This window comes from Pipra filicauda, unplaced genomic scaffold (assembly GCF_003945595.2).
Source record: "Pipra filicauda isolate LSUMZ 115617 unplaced genomic scaffold, ASM394559v2 scaffold19_size4547281_pilon, whole genome shotgun sequence".
Lineage (NCBI taxonomy): Eukaryota > Metazoa > Chordata > Aves > Passeriformes > Pipridae > Pipra > Pipra filicauda.
The window spans coordinates 60,286-86,092 of record NW_024104309.1 but is presented as its reverse complement, the minus strand read 5'-3'; the positions used below and the strand labels follow the sequence as shown (position 1 = coordinate 86,092).

Genomic DNA, 25,807 nt, shown 5'->3' with positions numbered 1-25,807 from the left:
TATTCCTACTTTGATCTTTTTTCAAAGTGGAGTAAATTCAGAGGTGTATTGCTTCGGTGTTAGAGAAGGTTTGCAGTCTGCTTAGGGAGAAAAGAATTGTGTGTGATAGGGTAGCTGATCCTGTGATCTCCAGGATCCACTTAGACAGGTGGATCACATTGTGCACTTCAAAGGTTTAAAGACTTGCAAATTTGTTCATTTGAATTAGCTCTCACAGCATAAAACTCAGAGGAAAACATTAAGGTCTTGATTTGTTAGCCTACCACCTTGAGATAACATTCATGCCCCTGGCAGTTGTTGTTACATCATGAACATTTTTGTCTCAGTCATTACTTGAGCTTATAAACCTGAGATTCAAAGATAACCATTCAGGTTTTGCTGACCCTTATGACTGTGTTGCTATTCCCATCCAAGTTCATATTCTTCTGAGGCATCTAAATTATGCCAAGCTGGCTGAGAAGCTTGGAAATCCCATTACCCAGTGATATCAATTTAATCACCTCATGAAAGTCTGTGTTTCTTTTTTGCCTCAGTGACAACTTTTCCTTCATTTCTTCTAATTCTGTACAAAGTGCATTAACTTTTCTGAAAGGAGCAGGAGTCTGCTATGCTTTGGATGACTTGGCAGAGAGGTTCTATGGTACCAGGCTACAGCCGGGAACACCTCACCTCTCCGTGGGCTGCCCTGCTACAGCGCAGAATCCATCTACAGCCCACATTTCCTTCCAGTGTTCCAGGAATATTCCATCGACAGATCCAAATCAGGCAGGAGAGGTCTGCAGTGCTTCACTGCAAACACAGTGGTGGTGGAGCAAAGGAGCAGCAGCACTGCTGACTGTCTCATGCAGCCTGAATACTACAGAGGCTGCAGAAAAAAATGCCTGAGGTCTGGATTTTTTAACATATTTATATAGTAAAGATGCTGAAAACAGTTAGGATCTCTTTCTTGTGGCCCTTTTTCCTTTGAAGGAACATGAAACCTGGAGCTTAGAGTTCAAGCTTTTAGGACCTGAAGTCTTACTGACATTGATGAGACTGACACTCCTGAGCATGTTTGTAAATTCAGGCCCCTTCTGAAAATTCCAGCGTATGACTGCCTGGTCTTCAGCATGCACATACTCTGAAAAACACATCCCTTGGTGGTTTAAGTTCCTGAAGTCCTAAGGCCTTTGGAAGTCCATCAGGTATTCAGTACTTACAACCTTTTTGGTATTCATACCTTCGTAAGGACTAGTAAAAGTTCTTCCCCATCGGATTTTTTTTTTCTTGGTTTTTCATGCAAAGTGTATAACTTGTGAGTCATATTTTTGAGAAATCCAACACAGGACAGTCTAGTGCTCCATCAGTAGGCTTCTTTTATGGAGTTCAAGACTGTTCAATGGTTTTGTAAGCCTGTTTTAATAGTATTGACTGAAAAACCCCCAGTATTAGTCATCATAGAATCCTAGAATTTACTGATTTTTCAAAGGCTTGAAATAAACACAACCAAAACTTACTTTTAAATATATGCTACCATGGGGTAGTAAAATAAACAAACACAAAACCAAACCTGCACAACAACAGCAAAACCAACAAACTCCAAGCTGTGAGCCTTTTGTAATAATGCATTTTTCTAAGGAAGAAATACCCCTGGCTTCCACTAAGATTCTTCAAAATCAAATTTCAGCACTTCAGTTCCGCCTGCTACCTCTTTGCATTAGTCATAGCAATGTGCCTGTGCTGCCCTTAACATTTGGGAAGAATTATTGGGCACAAGTACAGTCTTTTCATATGTGATGCAGTTTAGTCTTTGCACGGTGAGATTTGTTGATGCAACAAAAATTACATTGCCTTGGGAAGTAGCTCAGTGTAAACCTCCATTGTGTTTGTGCCTGTTCTGTTTACTGAAATTTGTCCCTAAATCTTTAAGCCTAAAACTGTACATATTTTGAAACATTCTGTTGTATGGAATCTCATATTTAACAGTTTCATGGGGTTGTTTCTTTGGAAGTAAAAGTGTTTCTCAAGAGCCTTTTTTTTCTGTCTGCTCCCAGTGAAAAGAGGAGAGCAAAGCCATCCGCTTACCACAAAGCAGTGCCACCACAAAGGAAAGATTAAGGGTTTAGAGAGAGGTCAATGTGGGTTTTTCTCTAACTAAACACTTTCCTAAAGTTTCCTTGTGGAAAAAATAATGAAGTCATCTCAGAGTTTTTAAAGAATTTTTATTTCTTTTTCACCGTCTGCATTCGCTTGTCTTCTCAGCATGGATGTTTAATCTTTCTAGGCTTTGTGAATTGGTCCAAATGAATAAGTGGTGAGCTGTCTCTCTAGGAGCTAGAGGCTTATTCTAAGGCCCTAATCACTGAGTAAACACATCTTTGCCCTCCCTCTCTTACAACTGCTATATAATAGTCGAGATTCTAGCACAGTAACCTGGATATTGCAGGGATCGACGCTTTGAAATGCAGAACGGCTGATCCTCAAAAACAGACAGTGCCTGATCTTCCCCTGCCTCTTTCTTCTTTTTAAATTAAATATCACCACAGAAATGCTGTTTTATTGCATGATATTGTGCATCAGTGCCCTGGATTTTCAAGTTTAGTTTCAGTCAACATTGTTGGCTGCACTTATATGGATCTCTGCATGTTGGGCTTATTAATGGTCCTTCCTGGCACATGTGTACGTGGTTCTGAAGAACATTTAAATTAAATTAGACAAACATTAATGCAAATACTAATCCCTTTCCCAAAGTCTAATGTTCAAATGTATTCTTCCTTTTATAAACAGTCATTAAATTTTGTCCAAAGCCAGTGTATGAGATGAGAGCCATACAGTTTTTTTTTTACAAAGACAGCTTGTCTCAAAATCGCATCCTATGTCTTGCTGTATCAATACACACCAATATCTAGGGTTCAGTGTTACTTCTGATGAAGAGATTTGAAATTACTTTAAATAAAAGTCTGAAAATAACATTTACCATATCATCTCAGCAAATATGTTCAAGTAGTATTTTAAAATAAAGTAAGTAATATATATATGGGTATGGGGGAATGGAAAACTGTAATTTTCTGAATTATATTTATAATTCATTGAATATCAGATACAGGTCCTTAACTAGATCATAGCTTCCCTGTATTTTTGCAGCCTGCTTTCTAGATTTGCATACACATAGACTGGCTTTTGGTTGAGACCACGTTTTGATCTGAGATTATTATGGGGACACAGCACAGCTCAGTGCTGCTGGCAGTGAAGCCTCCCCACATCATATGGCTGGATGGAGAGCTGCCAGAACATCCAGCATATCACTTTGCAAGTTTGGGGTCTGTAGGCAGCTGTGTTCTTAGTCATTTGCCTCTTTATTTGGCTGCAGAGGTGGTGATACACTGTCATTTTTCCAGGTTATTTATAATAATTTTATGTCATAGATGCTGTTCTATCAAGAGACGTGTTCCTTGCTCGGGGAATTGTTCCAAATGTTATCTTTATTGGGCAACAAGCCAAAAAAGTTCACCCATTTCTTAAGATAACTCTGTTAATAAGGTTTTTGTTTTTCATCAAATGTTGCCATTTTCATATTCTAAGCATATAATGTATTGTGTTTTGGTATCTGAAATAAAATATTGGGAAGCATTGAGAATATTTAAGGATTTGGAGGGATGGACCATTTGACTTAGAATCTGCTGGGTTTTTTTCCCCTGTGTGTTCACATTGAGATACTTCTTACCCTTGGTAAACTCCACTGGGTGTGCTAACACACGAATGTGCAGCAGCAATTTTAAATTGCTGAATAGCCTGAGGAAGTTTTCACTCATCTCTGATCATGTCTTTTCCAGAGAAAGCTTCTTGCTATCTACCTCCACCACGATGAAAGTGTACTAACCAACGTCTTCTGCTCACAAATGCTTTGTGCTGAATCTATTGTCTCCTACCTGAGTCAGAACTTCATAACCTGGGCATGGGACATGACAAAAGAAGCAAACAGAGCAAGGTAAGATTCTTTGAACTGTGAGTGGAGCAGCTTTTCTCTCGAGGAAGACCCTTACCTCTGGCTATCAAATCTCTTGTTGCTTGATATCTTTTTAAACTAAAAACTTCATGCTCAGCTGATCAGTGAAGCTTTGCTGAGTGATGTTCACTGAGAATTGGGTTGGCCTTGTTTGCATTGCAAAGCGACTTCTTGTTCCTGTGCAGGAAAAAAATATTAGAAGAAATGACATCCTTTTGGTTTTGAGTTTATTTTCAAACATAGTTCTAGGAATGTGTCTTTGCAGTTTCGCATTGCAGTGCCATAATATTGTGTGACACTAATTGTGTGTATGTTGGTGTAACTGCATGAGAGCTGTCTGGGATAATAACTATTGTCGTTAATGAAAATCATATTTTAAAAATAACATTCATGTGATAAATTAGTATTAAAAACAGATTATGGAAAGAATTAAAAGCTTGTAATTCATATGAACTTTTTTGAACTACAGTTTTCTTACAAAACATTCCTTTGGTAATGTTCAGATATTTTGGATTTTATAGAATAGAAGCTATCCTGTGGCCAGGATGGCCTCTCTTAGGCCATCATCTCACTGATGGGTGAAGATATGAAAACTGTAGATTCCACTTCCTTCTGCACCTTTTGTGTGTTACCAACAAATTTTCTTACTGTTATACTAAGACCTCTCTCTTAGTTACCAGTTGATCAGAATCTGCTGAAAATAATTTATTATTATTATTATTATTATTATTAAAATATTATTATTTTATTATTATTATTATTATTATTACATTTATAAATCATTACATTAAATGTAATGTTAAAAATTACATTTTTAACTTGGACCTTATTTCATCACTTTTATTTACCCAGAAGATGACTGAATCTTGCCAGGATAATGTCTTGCATATGTTATTATAATTAGAGTTATTCTAACTTTTATCCAAAAGATGCAACAGTAATTTGGACTGGAATAAGGTTGCCACTTCTTTACACAATTCCAGTGATTATCAAACAATTAAAATTATACATTTATGTTTCTTTCTCTTGTGGAGTACTAGAATAGAGCATTAATACATTCTTATTCTTAACTATGTAAATTATAGTTAATATTTCTTTGCTGAAAGTGAGCTTGGAGAACAGAACAATCTCTTTTTCTCATGCACTTTTTAAATGATGCTTGGGTTTCTCAGGAATTCCTCACTTGAATTTCTGTGTTTTGTCATTGGAGGGATCAGCAGCAATGTTTCTAGTTTAAGTTATTCTAGAGAAGAGTAAAAGATTATGGGAAAAAGCAGTTGCAAAAACAGATGAAAACTTTCTGAAAAAGAAACAAGAGAGGAAAGAGAAACATCTAGGTTCTTTCATGGGACCAAATACATAGACTGGGAAGTTGCTTAAGTCTTTTGGTATTGCCATTCATGGGCAGTAAGGAGCCTCCTCCTTTTCTTTTATCCCACAAGTTGGTGTAGAAGGAAACACTATTTCTAAACCATCTGTAGTGGCTAAGTTCAGTTGACTACCTGCTGTTCTATTGTCTGCTCCTCTATTTAATTCTCTAGTTTCTTTTATTTTACAATGACAAAAAATTGCAGTGTAGTTTCTTTTGAAAAACTGTGTTTGAGGGTTTTTTTATGACTGACAATCAACAGCCATGTAATTGCTTTGTTGTGTTTTACTAAAGAAATCTATTAAGTAGCACAACTTTGATACACTAGTAATAAGAGTTTGCAGGTTACACAGACACCTGTGGTGACCAAAGCGACAGAAGCTGCTTGTTAGAAAGAGCCTGTACAGCTGTGTCCTATTAACTCCTTATGACACTTCTTAAAACACAAAATAAAGGGCTTGTTTAAGGCTTTATAGCTATTCTCAGTGAACCTACTCACCGATTGTGCTGGACGATAGGGTTTTTAAACCTTCATTTTTTTGCTTTCTATTAACAACAACAAAGAAACTGTCATATTAACAGTGAGGTCAAAAAATAGTGAGGGGTAAACAAGGCATGCTGGCTCAAATTAGAATAATTTCTCTGTTGTGTTTAGTGTCACATCCTGCTCCTTGGACTGCGATTTCTTCAGAGGGGGCATGATGCTTCCTTCTCCCTTTGGAAAGTGCCAGTGCACTGTGGGCATTCCCATAAATAAATACTGAGTCCCTCTGTTTAATTACTGCCCTTCATGATGTGACACAATGACAGTGGTCTTGGAGCCCATTCTGTTTTGTATCCCTATGAATACAGTTAAATGTAGCTTTGTATTTGAATGGTGAGATGACAACAGCAACAGCAGAAGGAACTGCATTTTGCGTGCTGGTGTAGACCAAGAGCAGCTCATTTGTGCTCTTAGAATTGCATTGTAAAATAGCTGGAAAAGCCAGGGTGGGATGGCAGAGGAATCAGGTCCACTTGATTTACAGCAGTCAATAAGGATGCCTCAATGTCAGTAGTAAAAGGCATGTTTTCAGTACTGTACCATGGCATAAATAAGTTCAAACAGATATAAAGACTTTCCTCATATAAGCCAAAAAAATCTTCTAAATATTGTGAGCTATAGATGTCATTTTATTCCCAAACTAGTCCTAATAGGTGTTTCCATTTTTCTCATTAATGAAATGGGTGTCCATCCCGAACACCGTAGAACAGAACCAGCTCCAAAATCTTGTCATTTTCCCATTTTTTAATGTGTTTCTTGGCTGATACTGATATAGGAATGAATCCTCTAGCTTTGAATCCTGCATTGCCGTACACAAGCGCTTTTCATCTGGAATCTTTCAATCTTCAACACCCATTCCAACAGAGTGAAGAGAGTTCTGTAGGCAGGACTAGAAGTCAAGCGCTGTGTGCAAATACCAGGTACCTGTTAGCAGTACTGCAAGAACATAAGAGTTATGACTTGGGGAATCAGATTTTTAAAAATTCAGACTGCAGCCACTCAGGACTGTTACTTTGTCAAAATGAATAAGAACTCTAGTTAATACAGTTAAGAGGAAGTATTGTTTTGGCTTCCACAAGTTTTAATTGCCTCTGACATAAGGTTTGCAGGAAAGGGAGCACTGAGTAACTCCTGTGATTATTAATCTTTTCATTAATCATAATAAAGGGGAAAAATTAATATAATAAAAGAATTAACCTTCCTGTTTTTGTAATACTGTTAAGGAACCTACATGAAAGCTTTATCCCCTGTAGCGTAGACTTTAGTTTAGACTTTAATGAGCGTATGTTTGGAATATTCTTGTAATTTGTTGTTCATGATCAAAGGAGGAAAAAAAGCCACAAAGCTGCATGTATATCTTTTACTTAAGACCTAGTTATATTCCACTGGATATTTGTATCCAGGAAAGATATATAGTAATATATATCCATACATATGTGCCTGTACATGCCTTACATCTGACATTGTACACATAACATCTACAAACATAGATCATGCATAATATTAAGAGATTTCCAGCATACATAGTGTTTGCCAAGCAAAGCAAAGCCAAAACTGTAAGACAGTGACTCGAATGTCTGTAGCAGCTTTTTTGCTTTTGATATCATTGCCCTTGGGCGCCGGATTTCAAGGCGTTGCCAACTTTTCTCAGCTCTGATGACAGGTACTTGTTAGTTTTAATGTTCAGACGATAGTTTTTCACTTTGCTTAAGCTTAGGAAAGAGTTAATTCACTAAAGCTCTTCTCAGCAGCAGGTTGTCTTCACCTGCAATTTCCGTCATCAAGTAATTAGCCATATTCACAGTTGCTGACCCTTAATACTAACCTACTGAATGATGCATGCCTGGATGAAGACCAGTTGACCATATTACTCCAGCTCCCCAATCCCATTTGATCCTTCAGCAAATATATTGCAGGTGTGGGGTCTCTGAGAGCTGGATGTGGTGAGTTAATTTCTCACTGCCTCTTCGGGAGTGACCGCAGATTCTGTATATGTTGCTTGCAAAACTGTTGGGTGTGTTCTTTAGGCACTAAATCCCTAACGGGTTTCACAGAACGGTGTGAAAACCTTTTCCATTGTATTCTGCAATATTTTATTTAATTTACTCTAATAGCAATACAGTGCCAGTCAATAAAAACAGGTCAAAAGTCTAATTAATGTTTTAAAAATAAAGGTTCTCAAACACCAAGCGAGTTTGTCATTTTCTGTATGGTTTGTTTTGAGGAGGAAGAGGAAAGAAGGTGAGGAAGGAACCCTTCTGTTCCACCATTACATCCCACCCGCTCATTTTCTCCTTTTCTCCTTTGCTTTTGATTTTAGTGGCGGTCTTAACAGAATGTCAAGATCAATTTGCAGCATGGTTTAACTCAAGGTTTTCATTCTGCCAGCAGCAATTGTCCTAACGAACAATGCCATGTGTTCTTGTAACTTCAGAAGCTTTTAGAAGGCTCCTGGCAAGGGCAGCATCTAATGACTTTATTAGTGTAGGGTTTCAAAATGGGCTCAGTAATTGTTCGCATCTCTTTGTCATTTAGTCATAATTACTGCATAGTATTGTTCGGGGTTGCACTTGTGAATAGTTTCCTAATAGCACTGAAACGAACTAAAAAAGGAAAAGGATAAAAGGTGATTGTCTCTTTAGATAGAGAACAAAACAGCCTGTATATAGATGATGGTTAAACTGTTTATTATACACCCACCAGAAAAGGTAAACTATCCCTGCTTAAATATTTATGTGCTTCAAGGTAATTTCATATTAGTAATCTAAAAATGTCCAAATTTGGAAAATAAAAATCAGCAGAGAAGGCATTTTGATCTGGTCATGATTAGTAAGATATGGATGTCTATAATATTCAACTATAAATAGAAAGCAACCTCTCTGATGTTATCAGAGAGGTTTTCAGTGCATCAGTTTATATGCCTATAGCAATGTTTTAAGGTCATCTGAAAAAAAAGCAGTATTAAAAGCACAGGAATTAAACTGATACATTTGTAAGCATGTTTTAAGTCCCCACTATAAAACCAATTCCCAAAGAAAGTTCTGTCCCACTGTTCTCAAGCTCCAGCCTATTTGATTAAGCTTCTTGAGCAGAAAAGGTGAAATAAAACTCTGTAGTGTCCTGTGCCAAAGAGCTGAAGGCAGAACAGGTATCAAGACAGACTTGTTGGACTGTTTTGAGACAGGATCTGGTCGTATTCTCTTACTGCTTGGTCCTTATGGTGTATTTGTGCAATTGTTCTTCCCAATTGGAAACCTTCATTGACCCTATGGAGTTGCATTTTGCCTGTCAGGATGATTCTTTGATTTGTGAAGATTAATCTGAATTCTCTAACTGACTTCCAATATGCTTGTAGCTCCTCCCACTTTACTAACACCTGTAAAGTAATTGAACACACACTCTGTTCTTATCCAGGCTGTTATTAAATTTACTTGTAGCAAGCTTTGGATATTCCTTAGCAAATTGTGTATTACATTCCTTTCTAATTTGAATTTGGCTGCTTTATCCATCTTTAAAACATGCCTTTTATCTGTTGCTCGTTCCCCCTTGTGTTTGAGGCAACAGTTACCACTTTACCAGTGGGTAAGGCAATAACTGTATTATAGAGACTGTGGAGGCCTTATTTGAATATGCCAATTCAGGATCTCAGCTTTTATTCTTTTAAAAATGTAAATACCCAATAGGAAAATGTTATTTTTACATTAACATTTTAATGAGTCTTATGTTGACTTTGCACAGTATATAATCATTATTAAAAATAATCAGAAATCTTGCATATTTAATACTCATAATTGTTTTCTTCGTGTTCAACAATGAAGGTACATTTTTTTGAACCCATTTCTGAAGTGTTAAAGTTTCTTCAAGTAGGGTTAACTTTGTGAATTATCTGACCATAAATAAATTATGCTTTTTTGGCCCAAAATCATCCTGGTTGTGTACAGAATGCCAGTTCAGACTGGAAGAGAACAGGTTGTTTAGAAGCTGCTGCTTTTTAAGAAGGACTTTAGGCTGAGGTGATAAAGCAGAAAACATCTCCAGTGCAGCCTTCCTGTTAAAACCTCCCTTGCAAGAAGCATAGAAGGCACCATGTGCCAAAGGGCCTCATTTTAGGAGAAAGCTTTTCCAAAGTTTTCCTACCGGTATAAAAATAAAAAGTAACTACAGGAATTTATATGAGTAAGACTGTGACAGGTCTCTGTAATTTGTCTTGGTATTGAAAATAAAAAAAAGAATTTATCTAAAATCCTATGCATTTTTAAAATTTTTATCCTAATACATTTTTCCATACATTTGAGAGCTGATGACTCCTCGCACAGGTTATCTCTAAGTGCACGTGGAGGGGTAACTGCTGTGCAGGGATCAACAACTCCCCAGTTTAACATCTTCATGGCACCAGAGTAATTTTTCCTGTGTGCCACTTTTAACTGCAGAGTGAACTGTGTCTAAGAATTAACACCTGTTCAACCTACATTTAAGAAATAAGTTTGTAATTCTTTTTAGGGTTTGTTTCTGTATTTGTCAACCTGTGCTCAGTGTCCACATTTGTTCTGTAGCTTCAGCTGCTGGTTTCATTGATAGTGAGGCATGAAAGAAATGATGCTGTCTGCCAGAACTGTTACTTTTCTTCATGGACTTTATTCTTGTAGCTTTGGGGAATATTTTGAGGCAGATTTTTCCTTCATAAAGTGCTTTTTTGCCTTTCTCATACTTCTCCCTCCTTGAATTTTTCTGTAATTTTAAAATTAGAGGACTAGTAGGATACCATATGCCCTCCCTTTCTGGCAGCACTCCTCTATTTCCACTGTTGGTTGGAGATCACAGTAATCCAGCACGTTGTGGAAGATGGTTTTCCCTGGAGGGACATCTGGCTCTTTGATGGACTCCGCGGGCAGTTCTCTTGGCAGCTCTGGAGATGCCACTAAAAGATCTGGCACACTTCTGTTCAGATGAAAGTGAGAAAATCCCTTGTTAGTGATGTACAGAGTAAGATACTGGTTATTGCACCAAATTGTTTTGGTCCTACTCCCATACTTCTAATTGTAAATATTAGCACAGAGGAGTTTTTTTACTTGGTTACGAATGTGGAATACAGTTAAAAGGTCTGCAAATACAGAATCAGTAAAGGCAGAAAAAGAAAAACAGTTACAACATTAGTTAAGTAGCTTCAAAATCTCTTAAAAGGCAAAGAAAAACTGAATGGGAATCATGAATGAAAACTCAATTCCTACCTATCTAGTAAAATGAAGAGATGTGTTAAGACACTGCCACTAGCCTGGTAAAGAGCGGGTCTGTGGGTGATTTTTGGTGAAGAGTAGTTGTACCTCCACATTTTTGTTGGCTTTACTGCCTTCTACTTTAACAGACAGGTGAGGTCTTCCTTGGTTCCAAAGGGCAGGATCTATTTTGATGTCAGTGAGCAGATGTTCTCGTGTGTACTCATTCTGCTCTGAAGATACATGTTGATAACCATGATACCTATAAAAACATATTTTGGGACTGACTTATGGGTTGACTAAATACAGAATTGATTTTAAAAAAAATTACCAAACCAACATCTTTAACTAATACAACTGGTATTGTAATAGTCTCTTTAGTTTTGTTCCTTCTAGCATTATTCTCATGGCACTTTTTCGCCTCCAGTTAGATTTTTTGGTCTTCCATGAAACTTGAGTGCTTTTCTTCTGTGCTGTGTTGAAGACTGTTAAACAGTTTTAATACACAAGTCTCAGGAATTCAGTTCAGTTGTCCACTGTCTTTATAACTTCCAGGAGTGAAACCTTGAACTCCTGTAAGTCATTTTGCTGTGGAAGGTCACCATTGACTTCTGTGAGGCCAAGATTTCACTTACCTGTTCCCAACTTGAAAAGAAAACATAAAAAACCATTATTTAGCTTGAGTGTTTACATGTCCAGACTTTACAAACACTTTATTTTAATCCTTACCTGATGATGTGTTTCCAGTGTAGCAGAGGCTTTTTTGACGTGGTCTTTGTGTCTGATTGTTCTGAATTGCAAAAGACAGAGAATTAAGGAGTAGCATTTATGGCTTTGAAATACTCGCTCGCTCAGTGCCTTCCCTCCAACTGCAGCCATAGTTATGCTAGAAATTGTCTTTGAGAAGAGTTTTTTTAGTAGTTCAGTGCCTCCAATAAGACCAATGCTGTACTCGTCAGGTTTACCCATTTTTAGCCATTTTATTAGATATGATACATATTGATTAAAAAAATTATAATTTTGAATCTTTTCAGCATCTTTGAGAAGAAATTACTTGGAGTGCTTGACATTTTAATGCAGTTTGTCTTTTGGCTTCTAATGCATGTGACAACAGGACTTTGCTCTTCAGTTAGAGCATACATTTCAGAGTAGTTGTTACCTAAAATATTATCATAAGGCATAAGAAAACACACGATTTAAGTTGCCTTTCATGAACATAATTAAGAATTAATAAGTCTGTACCAGTGGCTGGTCCTCAGAATTTCCACTGTTTTGCCTTTTGTGACCCGTGTTATTAAAAGTCCATTATTTTTACAGACTTTATTAAATTGGATCTTATTAAAGCATTCTATATTTGCATTTGGTCTTTCATAATTCATTATTATTATGACATTTACTTTTTACCATCAGATCTGAAAACATATCATAAGCTACCCTTTTCTCTTGAAAGAAATGCTAATTTCAAACAGTCCTTTAATGGAAGAGAAAAGCTTTATCAGTTTTTTCATTTATTCAAGATCGTGTTAAGAATACTAATGTTAGACTTCTGTATGCTAATATCCAAGAGCTTTTTTTGGTCAAAAGCTTAGAATTATTGTTTTTTAGACCACACTGCTAAGTATGTCACTGGCAGGGCACTAGTACAAAAGAAAATACAATTCTGAAGTACTGTGTTTTAATTCTGTGACTGATAAAACTGATTTCTTGATCTTTCATTATTAAATTATGCTTTTGTATGAAATCTGCTATTTTTATACTTCACCATGTTTATTAGATTGCGGCTCTACTTAGTTTCTCTTTAGAAGTTCTTAACAATTGCTTTAGCATGATTATTTTGGGGGGTGGTTTTGAATTATGGCCTGCATAGTAGAGTAACAGGAAATAGAATGCTCCATCAAATAACTCACTATCTCAAGCAATTGTTGTTTTCATTTAGACAATCTGGGCCTGTCATGTGTGTAAATATTGTAATAATTTTGTCATAAAAAGAGGTAAAGAGCTCTAGGATTGAATGCAGAAGCCTCGATGTTAAACAGCAGGTAACAGTTAAACTGCTACATTTAGCATAATTTTTTTTTAAAACTTAAATTCAAAAACACCTCTACAATCTTAACTATTTTTTCCCCCCAAGGTTTCTGACGATGTGCACTAGACACTTCGGGAGTGTTGTAGCCCAAACAATTCGAACTCAGAAGACAGACCAGTTTCCACTTTTCCTTATTATTATGGGAAAACGATCATCTAATGAAGTATTGAATGTAATACAAGGTACAGTTCTCACTTTATATTAAAAGTATTCCTTTAATGAGTATGGAAACTGTTACAAGAGACCTTTTCTAATTGTTTCTCTTTTAAGATGTTCAGAATATGAATTTGTTGCACAGACGACACTTCCAGTTGCCAGGATATAAATATCTACTACTCTTAAATATATTAATTAACATGGTATTAGAGATTAAAGTTGCTATGACTGTAGCAGAATTACAGATAAAGATTTTGGTTTTTTAAAGTGCAAGCCAAATTTTCTAAAGAAGGAGCTGCACTTAGTTTTCCAAATTTACATCAAGGCAAATCCCTGATTTTCAAAGGATTTTGGCTGCACTTTTTGCATAGTACTAGAATGCATTTGGTGCTTTGTGTTAATATGTGTGTTCCTGTTGCGTGTGGTGGGCTGGTATTGGACATGAGTTGCTTGTTCAGACCTACCTGCATTGTTGATTCCCCAAATCAGATCAGGATTTAAGTTACCTATATAATCTCACATAAATGAAGCTTTCTGGTTTACATGAGCAGTTCTTCTTGGCATAACCATTCCTCTGATGTCGCTGACAGCAAGATGACTTAGATGTGCAGTGCTGCCCTTTGACTGCTGTTCTCAGTAACTCCTCAAATTAGAACACATCAAAGAATGGCTGCCTCTCATTTCTTCTGCGTTCTCCACAAGTTTGTCTTCATGACAGTGTTTCCTCATTTATTTATTGCTTTTATCTAGCAATCTTTATTGTAATCTCCTTATTTTCCTGAGGAGATTCAGCCTCAGCAAATGCTGCCTTTTGTGGACAGCAATACTCTTTTACATTTCTTTCTGCATCTGGGATTAATAATTTTCTTGAGGAGTCTGCAGTGGACAAAATGGTTAATTTTTGCAGGGATTTTGTCTCTTTAGTGAAAGGTACAGCACAACACTAGTTCATCGTGTGGCTGTCACTTACTGAACTTGCTTCATACAAATAGTCTTATAAATAGATTTTCTTGGTTTTCTGACTGCAGTACAGTCCAGCACCTTTGTCATCCCACTGAAGTCAGTGGTGCTACTGATTTAAATGACTTAACTGTTTTAGCAACTTGGTGACTCAAAGTCATAATACAATGCATCTTTATATTATGAAATAATCCAGATTATTTAATTGCATTCATTAAGTTTTAATGATTAGTCAGGTTTTCTGTGATCTTTTGTATTAAACTAAAGCGATAACCTATTGTAGCCTTACTTAAATTTATCCTTTAACAAAAATCAAGCAAGCAGTGCCTGTTATTTTCCCATGAATCGGGGCACTGGTGTCTTTTAACAATACGCCCCCAAATGAATGGTGGTCTCTGAAGTCCTGCATGTTGTAGCATGTGGGATAACATTTTCTGCTAAGGTAGCAAATGTTAGAAGTGGGAACAATGAGGGCCTTTCAGGGCTGGGCGAGAAGGCATGTTTACAGAAGAGATACAACAATATAGAAACTTAAGTCCCAGTGGCGTTTATTGAAATGCAGACTGTCTAAGTTTGCTTTTGATTTTTATTTTCTTTTACTGGGGTTGGAAACTATGGGGACAGTTTTGTTTTCTTTAGAGGTACTGTGGCTTCTGGTTAGTTTATTCTTTTTAAAACTTTGACCAGCATCACCAGTATAAATCCAGCTCTTGTTGGTATTGTTCTGCTACGGTCCAACAGCTGTTTAGGCAGGCAGATGTTAAGACTTTATAGTTTTAGACCCTTTCTCATGGTTTAAGACCTTTTAACTACTATGACAAGTGGTTCTAATGGGTAGTCTAGTCTTTGGTTTAGAAAGAGAAACCAAAGAAGCATCCTGGTAGGAAATTAAATTAATCTTTCGGTCTTATCGAAGATAGGAAGCACGCTGGGAGAAAAATATGAGGAGGTATCTATCTATTTTCCTATGTATGTGTTCTATTTCTTGGTATATATATGGATGGCTTACTTTTCTGCTTTATTAGCTTTGCAAGTTTTATCAGAAGTAAATACACTAAAGAGAGTAAGTTATAGTGTTTGAAATTTTACTGCTAATTATACCTGAATAAAATGTGTGCACACACATCCATTCCATCATTGTATTCTGGTTTTTTTCCTTTTTTGAAACCAATCCACTTGGGTGCTGCTGCCAGCATCCTACCTTTTGTTACCTGACTAAGCAATTGCTTCATTCTCCCTGATTAGACCTGGGAATTCTGAAACTGTAAAATTAATTTCATGTCAGGAATTCACAGATCTATTACTTTGGTTTCACATCAGTGATTAAAATGAAAAATAGAGTTATTTCACACAAGCACAAACGTAGTTGTTCAGATTTGCACCACGTGAAATTTTAACCTATGATCAATATTTGGTTGTAAAAACAGTTTTGAATTTTCAGTAAAAAGGCAAGCTGAAGGCATTCTGCTGAGATATTTGCATTTTCTACTCTGTCTTTTTTTTTTTTTTTTTTTTTTTTAAGTCTGGCTATTTCTTATGGATTAATTCTAAAATGACTTCTTTTTTGTTTAATAACTTTAATGAAATGAAGTTCAGCTATCTTCCTTTGTTGCTAGGTAACACAACAGTGGATGAGCTAATGATGAGGCTGATGGCTGCGATGGAGATCTTCAGTGCCCAGCAGCAGGAAGACATAAAGGATGAGGTGAATGTCGAAAGTTACTGCAGATTCCTACTGGCTTCCACTAAACACTGGGGATGTAAAGTAACCAGATGTTTCTTTAGCTAGTGGAGTTGGTTATGATGTGTTTTAGTGTTTCTTCCATCATCAGAAATTAAGAAGGTTAAATCTCCTTTGTGTATTTATTTGGGTCTCTCAAAACAACTCCTTTTTGGTCTTGTCATTTTTAGCTGCTTTCCTTTTCCTGAACATTAGTCATGAGTAACTGTTGACATTATAGTGGTGTTATAGAGCTTAATATGTACACACAAGGAAACAGCAATCAGATTTTTTCCCAATGACCAGCTCCAAGTCACAGGTAGAAAACAAAAATAGATTAATATATCTTAAATATGTTTAAAAGGGGACTGAAACCAACTTTAACCAGTACACCAGTACTGAACAGAATGTGTAAGTGATGACAAGACTTCTCAAAACCAGTGTTCCAATTACACAGAAGTACACACAGTGAGGAATACAGCCAAAAGATCTTTATCTGTTACTCTATAAATTGAGAGTGACATTTTGAAGTAATGAAGTACTTAGGAATTTATAATAATAGGTGTGTTGCCATTCAAGATTATTCTTATCCTGTTGTATAGACATTGATTGACAATAATTCACTAAACACATTCTTCACATTTAAATTTTGTATCTCATTAGTACAAGATTTACTGATTATAATATGGAGGCATGATATCTGCACAATATCTGTCATTCACTTTTTCTTCTTTATTAATGCTACCTGTAATTCATTGGTAAAGAAATTGACGTTAATTTTTTTAATACTGAACACAGATTTAAATATGAGGATTACAACAAAAATCCAAGGCACAATATAATTGAATTTTTTATTGCATTTTAACAGAATATGTTGGGTATGGGAGTTTTCTTAATGCTTTAGTAAGAAGGTAAAATTAACATCACAGATGAGTTCTAAGAGAGGTTCAGCATTAAAAACTATAAAAGTTGATAAAAAGGAAGAAAACTGAGGGAGAGAAAAGCATATCAAGGCAGAGAGATAAGAGCAAATAAGGGACAGGAGAAGAAACTAGGAGTGATAGGATTGGAACAGCGGGAGGAATAGGACACTGGAGCAGTTGGCCAGAGCAGGGAACACCAGTGTTTAGGAGAGAGGGTGGAGGCAGGAGAGACGGTGATAGACCTGCCCTAGGAGGGTAAAACCAAATGGATTTGCAGCTGGGTGTAAGGGCTATAAAGCTTAAAGCAAGAGGAGATTCAGTAGCCTTGGGGCCACGATCGCAGAACAGGGAACTGGCTCCTGTCCCGAGCTGCTCTCACTCCTTCACTGGATGACCAAGAGCAGTGACAGTCCAGACCCACGATGGGATTGTCTCCTGGCTTCTAACCCCTAGTGTTCTACCTATGTAGGGGAGTGGAAAATAAATTTTTACACATTTCTCAAAAATCTGCCTTTGTCCAAGTCTTCTGTAGTCTTCTCCTTTTGTTTTTCTGTCACTGAGAGCACCAGTGACATTTCTTCCCCAACAGGAGCTTTTTCTAACACGCTTTGACATTCAGAAAACTAATGGAAAATTTCATAAACTTTGGGGGCAGATTTCCAGATATTTACTTACACCTTGGCTCCACTTGTTACAAACACACTGAAAAGGTGATCTCAGACACTTTTGCCTTTGAAGCAGGAAGTTTAAAAGTAAAAAAATAACCTCTCTTTATGAAGTTACTATTCCAGAGAGGGAGTATTTGACAAGCAGTCTGTACTCAATAGAGGGCTTTAACCTGAAAACAAAATATTGCCTTTTTGTGGTTTGCTACATAACATGTAGCTTTCTTGTAAGCCTTGTACTTGACAACTTCAAGTGTTCAAACATCACCACCTTTTCTTTTTTAAGATGATATTGCAGTTGGTGCAATTTTTTCCCAAATATTACAATAGCAAACAGGATACAGAGTCCGGTTTCTGTTACTGTTTTCTTAATAACAACAATAAGTCATCGTAAAACCACAGGAAGATAAGCATAAAATTCTTTTGTGCTTTAAAAAGAGAAGTCATCTATATAGTGTTGCTGTAAACAGAAGTGTATGTGAGAGAGAAACAGAACTGGAAACATTTGTAAATAACAGCATGAAGTCATTAATGAGTTGAGTTTATGCAGCTGAACTTCTCCAGTTTGGATTTTTAACTTGCATGCATGTGAAAGGTTCAAACACAGCTATTGCACAATCCTGTTTGGAACAGCATGTTTTGCAGTGCCCTCTGATGGAAGTTTCAGTACAGGATGCCTGTTCCCACTGCCAGCTAATGGTACAGGTGTTCACCATGACGTGTGCTGTAGCTACAGTCAGCTCCCCGTCACTGACCATTGGCTGATGGTGTGGGCAGGATGCTTAGAACAGCATCATGCTCACCTCACCTGAGCTAAGTGAGTCACCTCAGCTGGTGGTAATAGTATGTTTAGCTCAATCCTGTGCTTTTGTATCCATGTACTGGTAAAATGTACCGGTTTAGCCTCATACAATTTTAATGGAGCAAATCTGGTGCATGTTTCTGTAACATCAAGTGCTAAAATACCATCATTTAACTAGCAATTGGATTTAATTTTTAGATTTGTATATTGCATTTGATTAAGCCTTTTCTTACATACTCTCCAAAGAAATACCTTAAAAACATTGAGATGCATATGTGTATTCGTAGTAATCCAACATGCCTGTCCTGAGGTACAGTTGTGTATAATTTCAGGACCCATTTGCTCTCCCAAGCTTCCTTAAAGGGAGATCAATCTGCTGTCACCTTCTTTTCCCCACCCCTCCAGGGTTCTGGGTCAGTCATAGCTGTTGCTATGTTGACCAGATGACATTTTGGAAACCTCCTGTCTCTTTTGGACAACACTGTTGATATGCCATTGTATAGGTACATGGTCTAGGGGGCCTGCTGTCTGTTTTTATAAGTTTGCTCCTTAAATTACCGTACTAACAAGCTACAAATAGCAAAATCTGATGAGCAGCACAGTGATGTGCTTATGTGGCTCTTTTGATAAGAAGTGGACAAGGGATAATTTAATGGTGGGTTCAGCAGCAGTGAGGCCAATTGGCCAAGATACAGTTCCACCCCTCACAGTGCAGTCAGGTTTGGAGGCTGAATTCCAGCCTCATGCTGTGTATGCAGAGTTATTTTGTAGCTACACCAATTATTTAATGCACCTGATGGATGTATTTTCTTTTTTTAACTATGTTTGCTCCTCTGGTCACTACTACAAACATTGATAGCTCAGCTACTGCTCAGGTGGTGGTGCTGGGGGTTTTTGCAAAGAGGAAATAAACGTCACTAAGGGGTTTCTCCTGTAAACAAGAGAGGGTATCTCAGAACAGGGACAACCAGCCTCTGCCACGGTTGATCAGGGTGTGAACTGAGATTTTTCGGGGACTGACTTTGAAAAGAGCGTGTAGTATCAGTTCCTCTTGAGTATCAGTTCCTCTTAAGTGTCAATGCCTGCTGCTGAGATTAGGAAAACAAATAATAGTTGTAAAATATTGTACGCCCTGGAATGTCTGTTTTTAAACACTTTGATAGCTTGCTTACTTTAATTGGATAGTAAATAATCATCTCAGCATGGCGTGATGGGCCCGAATAGATCCGAGTTAGCTCCTTTGTGAGATTAATGTGAAGAGATCTGAGATTAAATCCTGGCATTACAGCACAACACACCTGTTCTGGGCAGATCCTGAACATTTTTTCTCCATTGCCTGAGGAGGAGGCTTCTCAAAGGATTACAGTAACACTTTTTGACAAGCTTATACAGGGTGGAGTTTCCATGTAATGACAGGGCTCATTTGATGATGCCTCAGTAATGCATTCTTTTTATTTTTGCTGTCAACATTTATTACTGTAGAAGCATTGACTGTTACGCAGCCGGTCCAACTTGTCCACATTTAAGTAACAGTAGGTCTCTCATCGAGTTTATTTTTGTCGTTACGCAACACTAGCACTCCTGCTCTTGGATTAGACTTCAAGGTGGAATTGTAATACCCACAGTTACTTCAGAGACCTTATTTTTACAAATACCAATTAAAACCTGCAATTTACTATAAATTGTGTCTGCTGATGCACCGGTCTTTAGTGTAAAAGAGAGGCACTTCAGAGTTTTTAAAGTTTTTAAACTGGAAAAACTACTATGAACAGACTCTGACTGAAGATAAGCGGTAAAAAAATGTAGACCTGCAGAGCCATCATCTTTGCTCTCTGTTCTTAGGTGACATCTCATTTTCCTAGATACTACAGCATGAACAAAAGATAGTTCCTTCCTGACCGATATCTGGGTGGAGATTTAAAAAACATGTGAAAGAAAAACAGCAACATAAATTCACCCTCTTTTCCCTGCCACGGTACTTTGGGGCTTTACTGACCAAGTGTTATTTTTGTAACTGTACATTAAGAAGCTCGGTATCACCATGTCTTTTCCTCCTTTTCTGCCTCACTGCTCTCAAATATAAAGAATTTCTTTTTTTTTTTTTTAAAGATATATATGATATTTTAACAGTTTTAGCTTCCAACACTTCTCTTTCTTCTTCAAAAGATATATCTCATAGCCACAAAGGAAGCTCAAGAGAATCAGTCCTAATGTGTTTTCTCCTAATGTGTGATCTGTTCATCTTTTGCCCCTTCAGATCAGTTGCTTTTCTCCACTCGTTACCCACAGTTGTGCTCTCCAGTTAAAGGATGGCCCAAGTGCTTCCATCCTCTCTGCAGGAGACACCTGCAATTTCTGTCTAAGAACTGAAGCTGACATTAAAATCAGTAGAAATCAGGCATCTGTATACCTTGGATAATCTTGTGTTCCATCTAACACTGTCATGTGTATCATGGTGTATAGTATTTGCACAGCAAGAGGTTATGAGCATAAATACATGAAATTCATTAAATTCCAAAGCGCAAAAGCATTATGATGATGACAACCACCTAACGAAGATTGGGATTTAACCCCTCAAAAATCCAATTAGCACATTTACTAATTATTACTAGTTATAACTAATTAAACTACAGTAATCAAAGTTTATTTGATTAAATTTTCCAATGTTGTATTTGTAATACGATAGCAGCCCAAACGATGGGCTTCCCATTGAGCACTTCACCACAGTGACACCCCAGTGCTGCCTTCAGGAGTTTACAGCATAGTTACAACTTTGACAAAATGCAAGGTAATGGCAGAGGAAAGAAAGAGGGAAGATATTATATCTTTAGTTCCTGTGGCTTTTAGACTATACATGTTGATGGCTCCAGTCAGTGAATAATGAGCCCAGTTGGGCAGATGATGTGGCAAGACTGTCTGGCTCATTTCCCATGGAAAGATACTGCAGGACTTGTTAAAGGCTTTGGGTTTGGGGGTTTTTTTGTTGTCACTTGAGTTAATTCCCAAAAATCAGTATCTGGAACTGGGCTTTCAGCGTTCACAGGCAGGACCCTCTGGTGGTTCTGTGCTGTTTTGACCCCTTGCCCTGCCCCATCCTGCCTCCTCCCGTGGTTCTGCCACCACTGAAAGGTCCATTTGCTTTGTCTTCATCGTTCTCATATGACTGACACACTCTGTGTACACTTTTTCCTTCCATATATTCCCCATCACGTATGTTTAAGTTATACAATGTGCAAGTCTGTCATCTTAGTGAGTCAAATTAATGCCTTTCTTGCACTGGTTTGTTTGGACAAAGGGGTGTTTCTCTTTAACGCTCCCATGAATAGCCTTAAGCATTTGCAGATTTTAATTTCAGGAGTGGTTCAGTGAAATGAACTGTCTTTCAGATAAGCGTTCAGCATTTGTAAATATACTTTTTTGTTCTTTCTTGTAGTAGCCCTTTACTCGCTGGTGCTCTGAGAAATGTCTTCTGTTCATGGTTGTCTTCTCAAGTTCTGTCTCGTCTGGTTTTACTTCACAGTAAATCTGGTCCCAAAGGGCAGTAGGCAATAATGTTATACACAGCTCCCTGAGACAAATCAGGTACAAAACTGATTCCTCTGGTTAAATCATTAAATCCTACCTTCAGAAATGACAATAATAAATAGGGGGAAAAAAGCCTAGAAGGGCCAATGCTGACTTTTCCAGCAAAACATCCCATCCGAAAAGCCAAGCGTATTGTATATTTTTTCCTTGTAGAATCTGCAGGAAAAAAGGGCATTGCTGTCCTAAATTCAATCAGAAATCCCTCTCTTTCATTCATCCTGTATCTGAAAATGCCTGTTATTAGGTACTTCAGGAGTAACTTCAACTAATGGTTTAGGGAATAACTACTGAAGAGGGTTATCCTAAATTTCTTCTTAACCTTATCTGTTGATTTTTCTTAGTCTTGATGCACTGGGTATTACTCTGGAGAAGGTTTTCTCTGCTCCATTGTAAATATCTCCTAAGTGTTTGCTCTTTTTGTTATGACTTGCATCTGTAATATGCAGAACAGCAAAGAAGATTCATGTCTGAAGAATATATTCTGTGAATAAAAGCAATTTTGTTAAAGTATCAACCTTCCATTGAATGAATGTCCCCCTGTTGTCTCAGTGTCAAAATGGGAAAGCAGTGATCTGTGACTTTTTCCCTTTCAAGGGGCAAAGGAGAGTTGTCTCCTCATCTCATGCCCAAAACCCCTGGGATCTGGATGGTTTACGTTCACACAGGCCTTCAGTCACTGCTGTGGAATTCACAAATGCTGTGTAACCCCTGTTTCTGATGAAGGCTTTTGAAGTGACCTGGGATAAGCTGTGTCTGTTCACACTTGAAATTCTTGAGAAACCAAGGTGACAATTTTGCCTTCATTGCAGTACCATTGTGGAGATGTCAATACTGCAGTTTATGTAGGGTCTAACAGGAAAGTTGTCAGCTACCTCCATTTTTATTGATGGATAACACTTAGGACATTTTTTATATTAATTATTAGGGACGTGTCTATTCTTCTTCACATTTTGTTAGAGCTATGAAAGATTCTCTGCAAAGTATTTTTTCTGCTTTTCCTATTTTTCACTATTACAAATTTTCTTTTGTTGCTTTCTGGTGAACTTGAGTCATCCTCATACTTCATGTGGTTTTTCTCTAGAGGAAGAGATGACTAAATTAAGAAGCTGCTTACAAAAGGGAGAACTGCATTGCAAAAAGGAGAACTGCTTTAGCTAATGTTTACAATTTGCCCAAGGTGTAATTGAAGCAAAGAATGCTACAATTTTGTCTTAAACTCTGTGGAGGAGATGATTCTTGTTGAGTATGAGCATATTAACAAAACACAGAAGCAGGTGCAAAGAGGCATTTCATGGGATTATGTCTGCTGCTTCCCTGAAGAAATCTCCAGGTTTGTTTTTAAGGTCTGTTTCAGTAAGAACAGTATTGTTTCAATGCGGTGTAAAACTTGGTGGCATGGTCATTTACCTTTAGATGTGACTCACATATTTCTACGAGGACCAGGCAGTCATGCATGGTAATTCTTCACATTCCTGACATCTTTTTCATAATCCACTTCTAGGATGATGATAACTGCAATGAATAGGGAGAAAAGAATTTATTTTTTTTAATGCCTGGAATTCATGTTTCCATTCTAGTTGTAGACCCTATAGCATCCATATTTTTTACAGGTATCATCCAGATTATATAATTTAAACCTATTTCAAAAAATCTTCAGTGAAGCTCTCTGTAGGTTAGATGAATCCTGTGCTCATCACAAGTGACTTCTAATAACTTCCCGGAGTTTTCTAGGCAGTTTGTAAAACATAAAGTAAAAGCCAGTAGCCAATTTCTTGTAACTCTGATTAGTATATATATATTTTGAGTGAGTTGTAGTAGTTTTTATAAAATATAAATTTTACTTTTTGAAGGTTCATTTTGGGTTGGGTCAGGGTGGTTGTGTGGGTTTTTTAGTTTCTGATTGGGGCTTTTTTAGTAAACTACAGTAACTCTCTCTTAATTGCTAGCAGTCTTTGATGAAGAAAAGAGCCTGTAGTTGCAATAGTTGTATCTGATCTTTCAGTGTTCTTTTGGGCATTACTGGACTTGTGTGCAATACTTCTACTCATGTTTTAGCTCTGCTGAACAAAGTGATGGTTTCTGCATCTTCTGTGAATGAAATTCAGGACACAGTAATTGTAGAAAAATTTTTCGTCCTGTTTCTGTAAGGAAGAAGCATTTCCTCTGAAAAGATTTTGCTACTTTCCAGCTGGGGGTTGTATGGCTTTCCCTTCAACTTTTCCTTTCCTCTTGTGGTTGCATACTACTTTTAGTGATTTAACCACTAATATGCTCAGGTTTTGTTTGAGGAGCATCTTTGGCATGTTCGTATGTCATGATAATTACAGTTAACCTGAGCTCCTCCCATTTAGAACTGATTTTTTGCCCAATAGTGACATTTTGGGGGGAAAAAATTGATCACTTCGCAAAAATTATTCTTTTATGTGGAATAAATGTTGCAGCTGAATGGGAAAATTAAAATAATTCTTCAAGAAGCAGTGGGTAGTAGACTTCCATTTCCGTGGAACACAGGGGACAAATTGTCCCAGTGCAACTGCTGTGTTACTGGGGACCATGCTGAGCCCACCAGCAGTCTCACAGCTAAATCCTATTGATTTTTGTAGGGACCAGTACAGCCTCTGCAGGGCTCTGGGAGGATTATGAGATGTAAGAGGAGCCTGATAGGAGCATGTAAGGGATGCTCGGGGGAGCAGCCGCTGTCTCTGCTCCAAAGGCAGAGTATGAAGCAATTGATTGTACACTTTGCTTTATTTGACATCACCCCAGTGCAGTTATTCCAGCTTTTGGGCATATCCACTTCTTGATCCTCCATTGTGTGGATGGTGCCTCTTTTTGTCATTCCTGTGTTTTTAGTAAACCATTATTCCTTTGTGCTGTGATTGTTGATAAAATACTTTGCTAGATTTGCTGACACACCAACCTCCTGTTCCTTGCTTGCCTGCATATGTCCATTTGAGACACTTCAGAGCAGGATTTGCTACTTTCCCATCTCTGTAAAATATTCAGCACTCTGAATTGACTCCTCTGGGTGATGTTTAATAGTCGTGACCCTGGATGTATCCTGCTGAGGGCTTTTTGACCAAGGAAGGACCTGGGAGCAGGGCTTTCTCTGACAGGAGAAGCCATTACCCGCTGTCAGTCTGAGTGGAGAGCAAATCAAAATCCAGCCTCAGCCTCTAAACCATGGTCTGTCCTTCCCTGTTACAAGACCATCCAAACTGTTGGCTGCAGGAGTGAAATCCTCCTGGCATCAGCCCACACACGTTCCTCCAGTGACCCCCTCCCCAGGAGGCTGCTCCACTCCTAGGCTCTGCACTTAACACAGCCCTTGTAAGGACAGCTGGGTGCCAGATCCAGCCCTCAGGCCAGGGCTTGGACACATCAGTTGAATCTTAGCTTCAGGTAAGGTGTAATTTTTAAAGCCAAGGTCTCCCTTGAGGCATCTCTGAACTTACTTCTCCTAGCAGTAGTTAGATGGGTGATTTCGAAGTCACTGGGGTTAAAGGGTGCTTGTGAACATAAAGTTATATATCATACTGCTCCACTGTTTGCTGACTTTTTTTTGTTTCCCTTTTCTGTTTAGGATGAACGTGAAGCCAGAGAAAATGTGAAAAGAGAGCAGGATGAAGCGTACCGCATCTCGCTGGAGGCTGACAGAGCCAAGGTGTGTGTGAGTGGAAGTGACCACATGAGTGATGGGATGGGGATGGGAACCCCTCCCCAGTTTGGGAATCCTCTCTGGTGCAAAGGCACCAGATAAGGTGACTGGGACTAAACTTGACTGCATCTTTTAGCTAAA

At 37.8% G+C, this 25,807-nt stretch overlaps 1 protein-coding gene across 2 annotated transcripts in view; it reads left to right on the top strand.

Annotated features, from left to right (window-relative positions):
• FAF1 (Fas associated factor 1) overlaps positions 1 to 25,807 on the top strand; it is a 157,035-nt gene that overhangs the window by 110,896 nt on the left and 20,332 nt on the right. For both annotated transcript variants that reach the window (XM_027739417.2, XM_039380602.1), the window contains exons 13-16: positions 3,813 to 3,967; positions 13,243 to 13,379; positions 15,930 to 16,018; positions 25,592 to 25,672. In XM_027739417.2, coding sequence (XP_027595218.1) covers positions 3,813 to 3,967; positions 13,243 to 13,379; positions 15,930 to 16,018; positions 25,592 to 25,672 — 462 coding nt within the window. The remainder of the gene's footprint in view (positions 1 to 3,812; positions 3,968 to 13,242; positions 13,380 to 15,929; positions 16,019 to 25,591; positions 25,673 to 25,807) is intronic.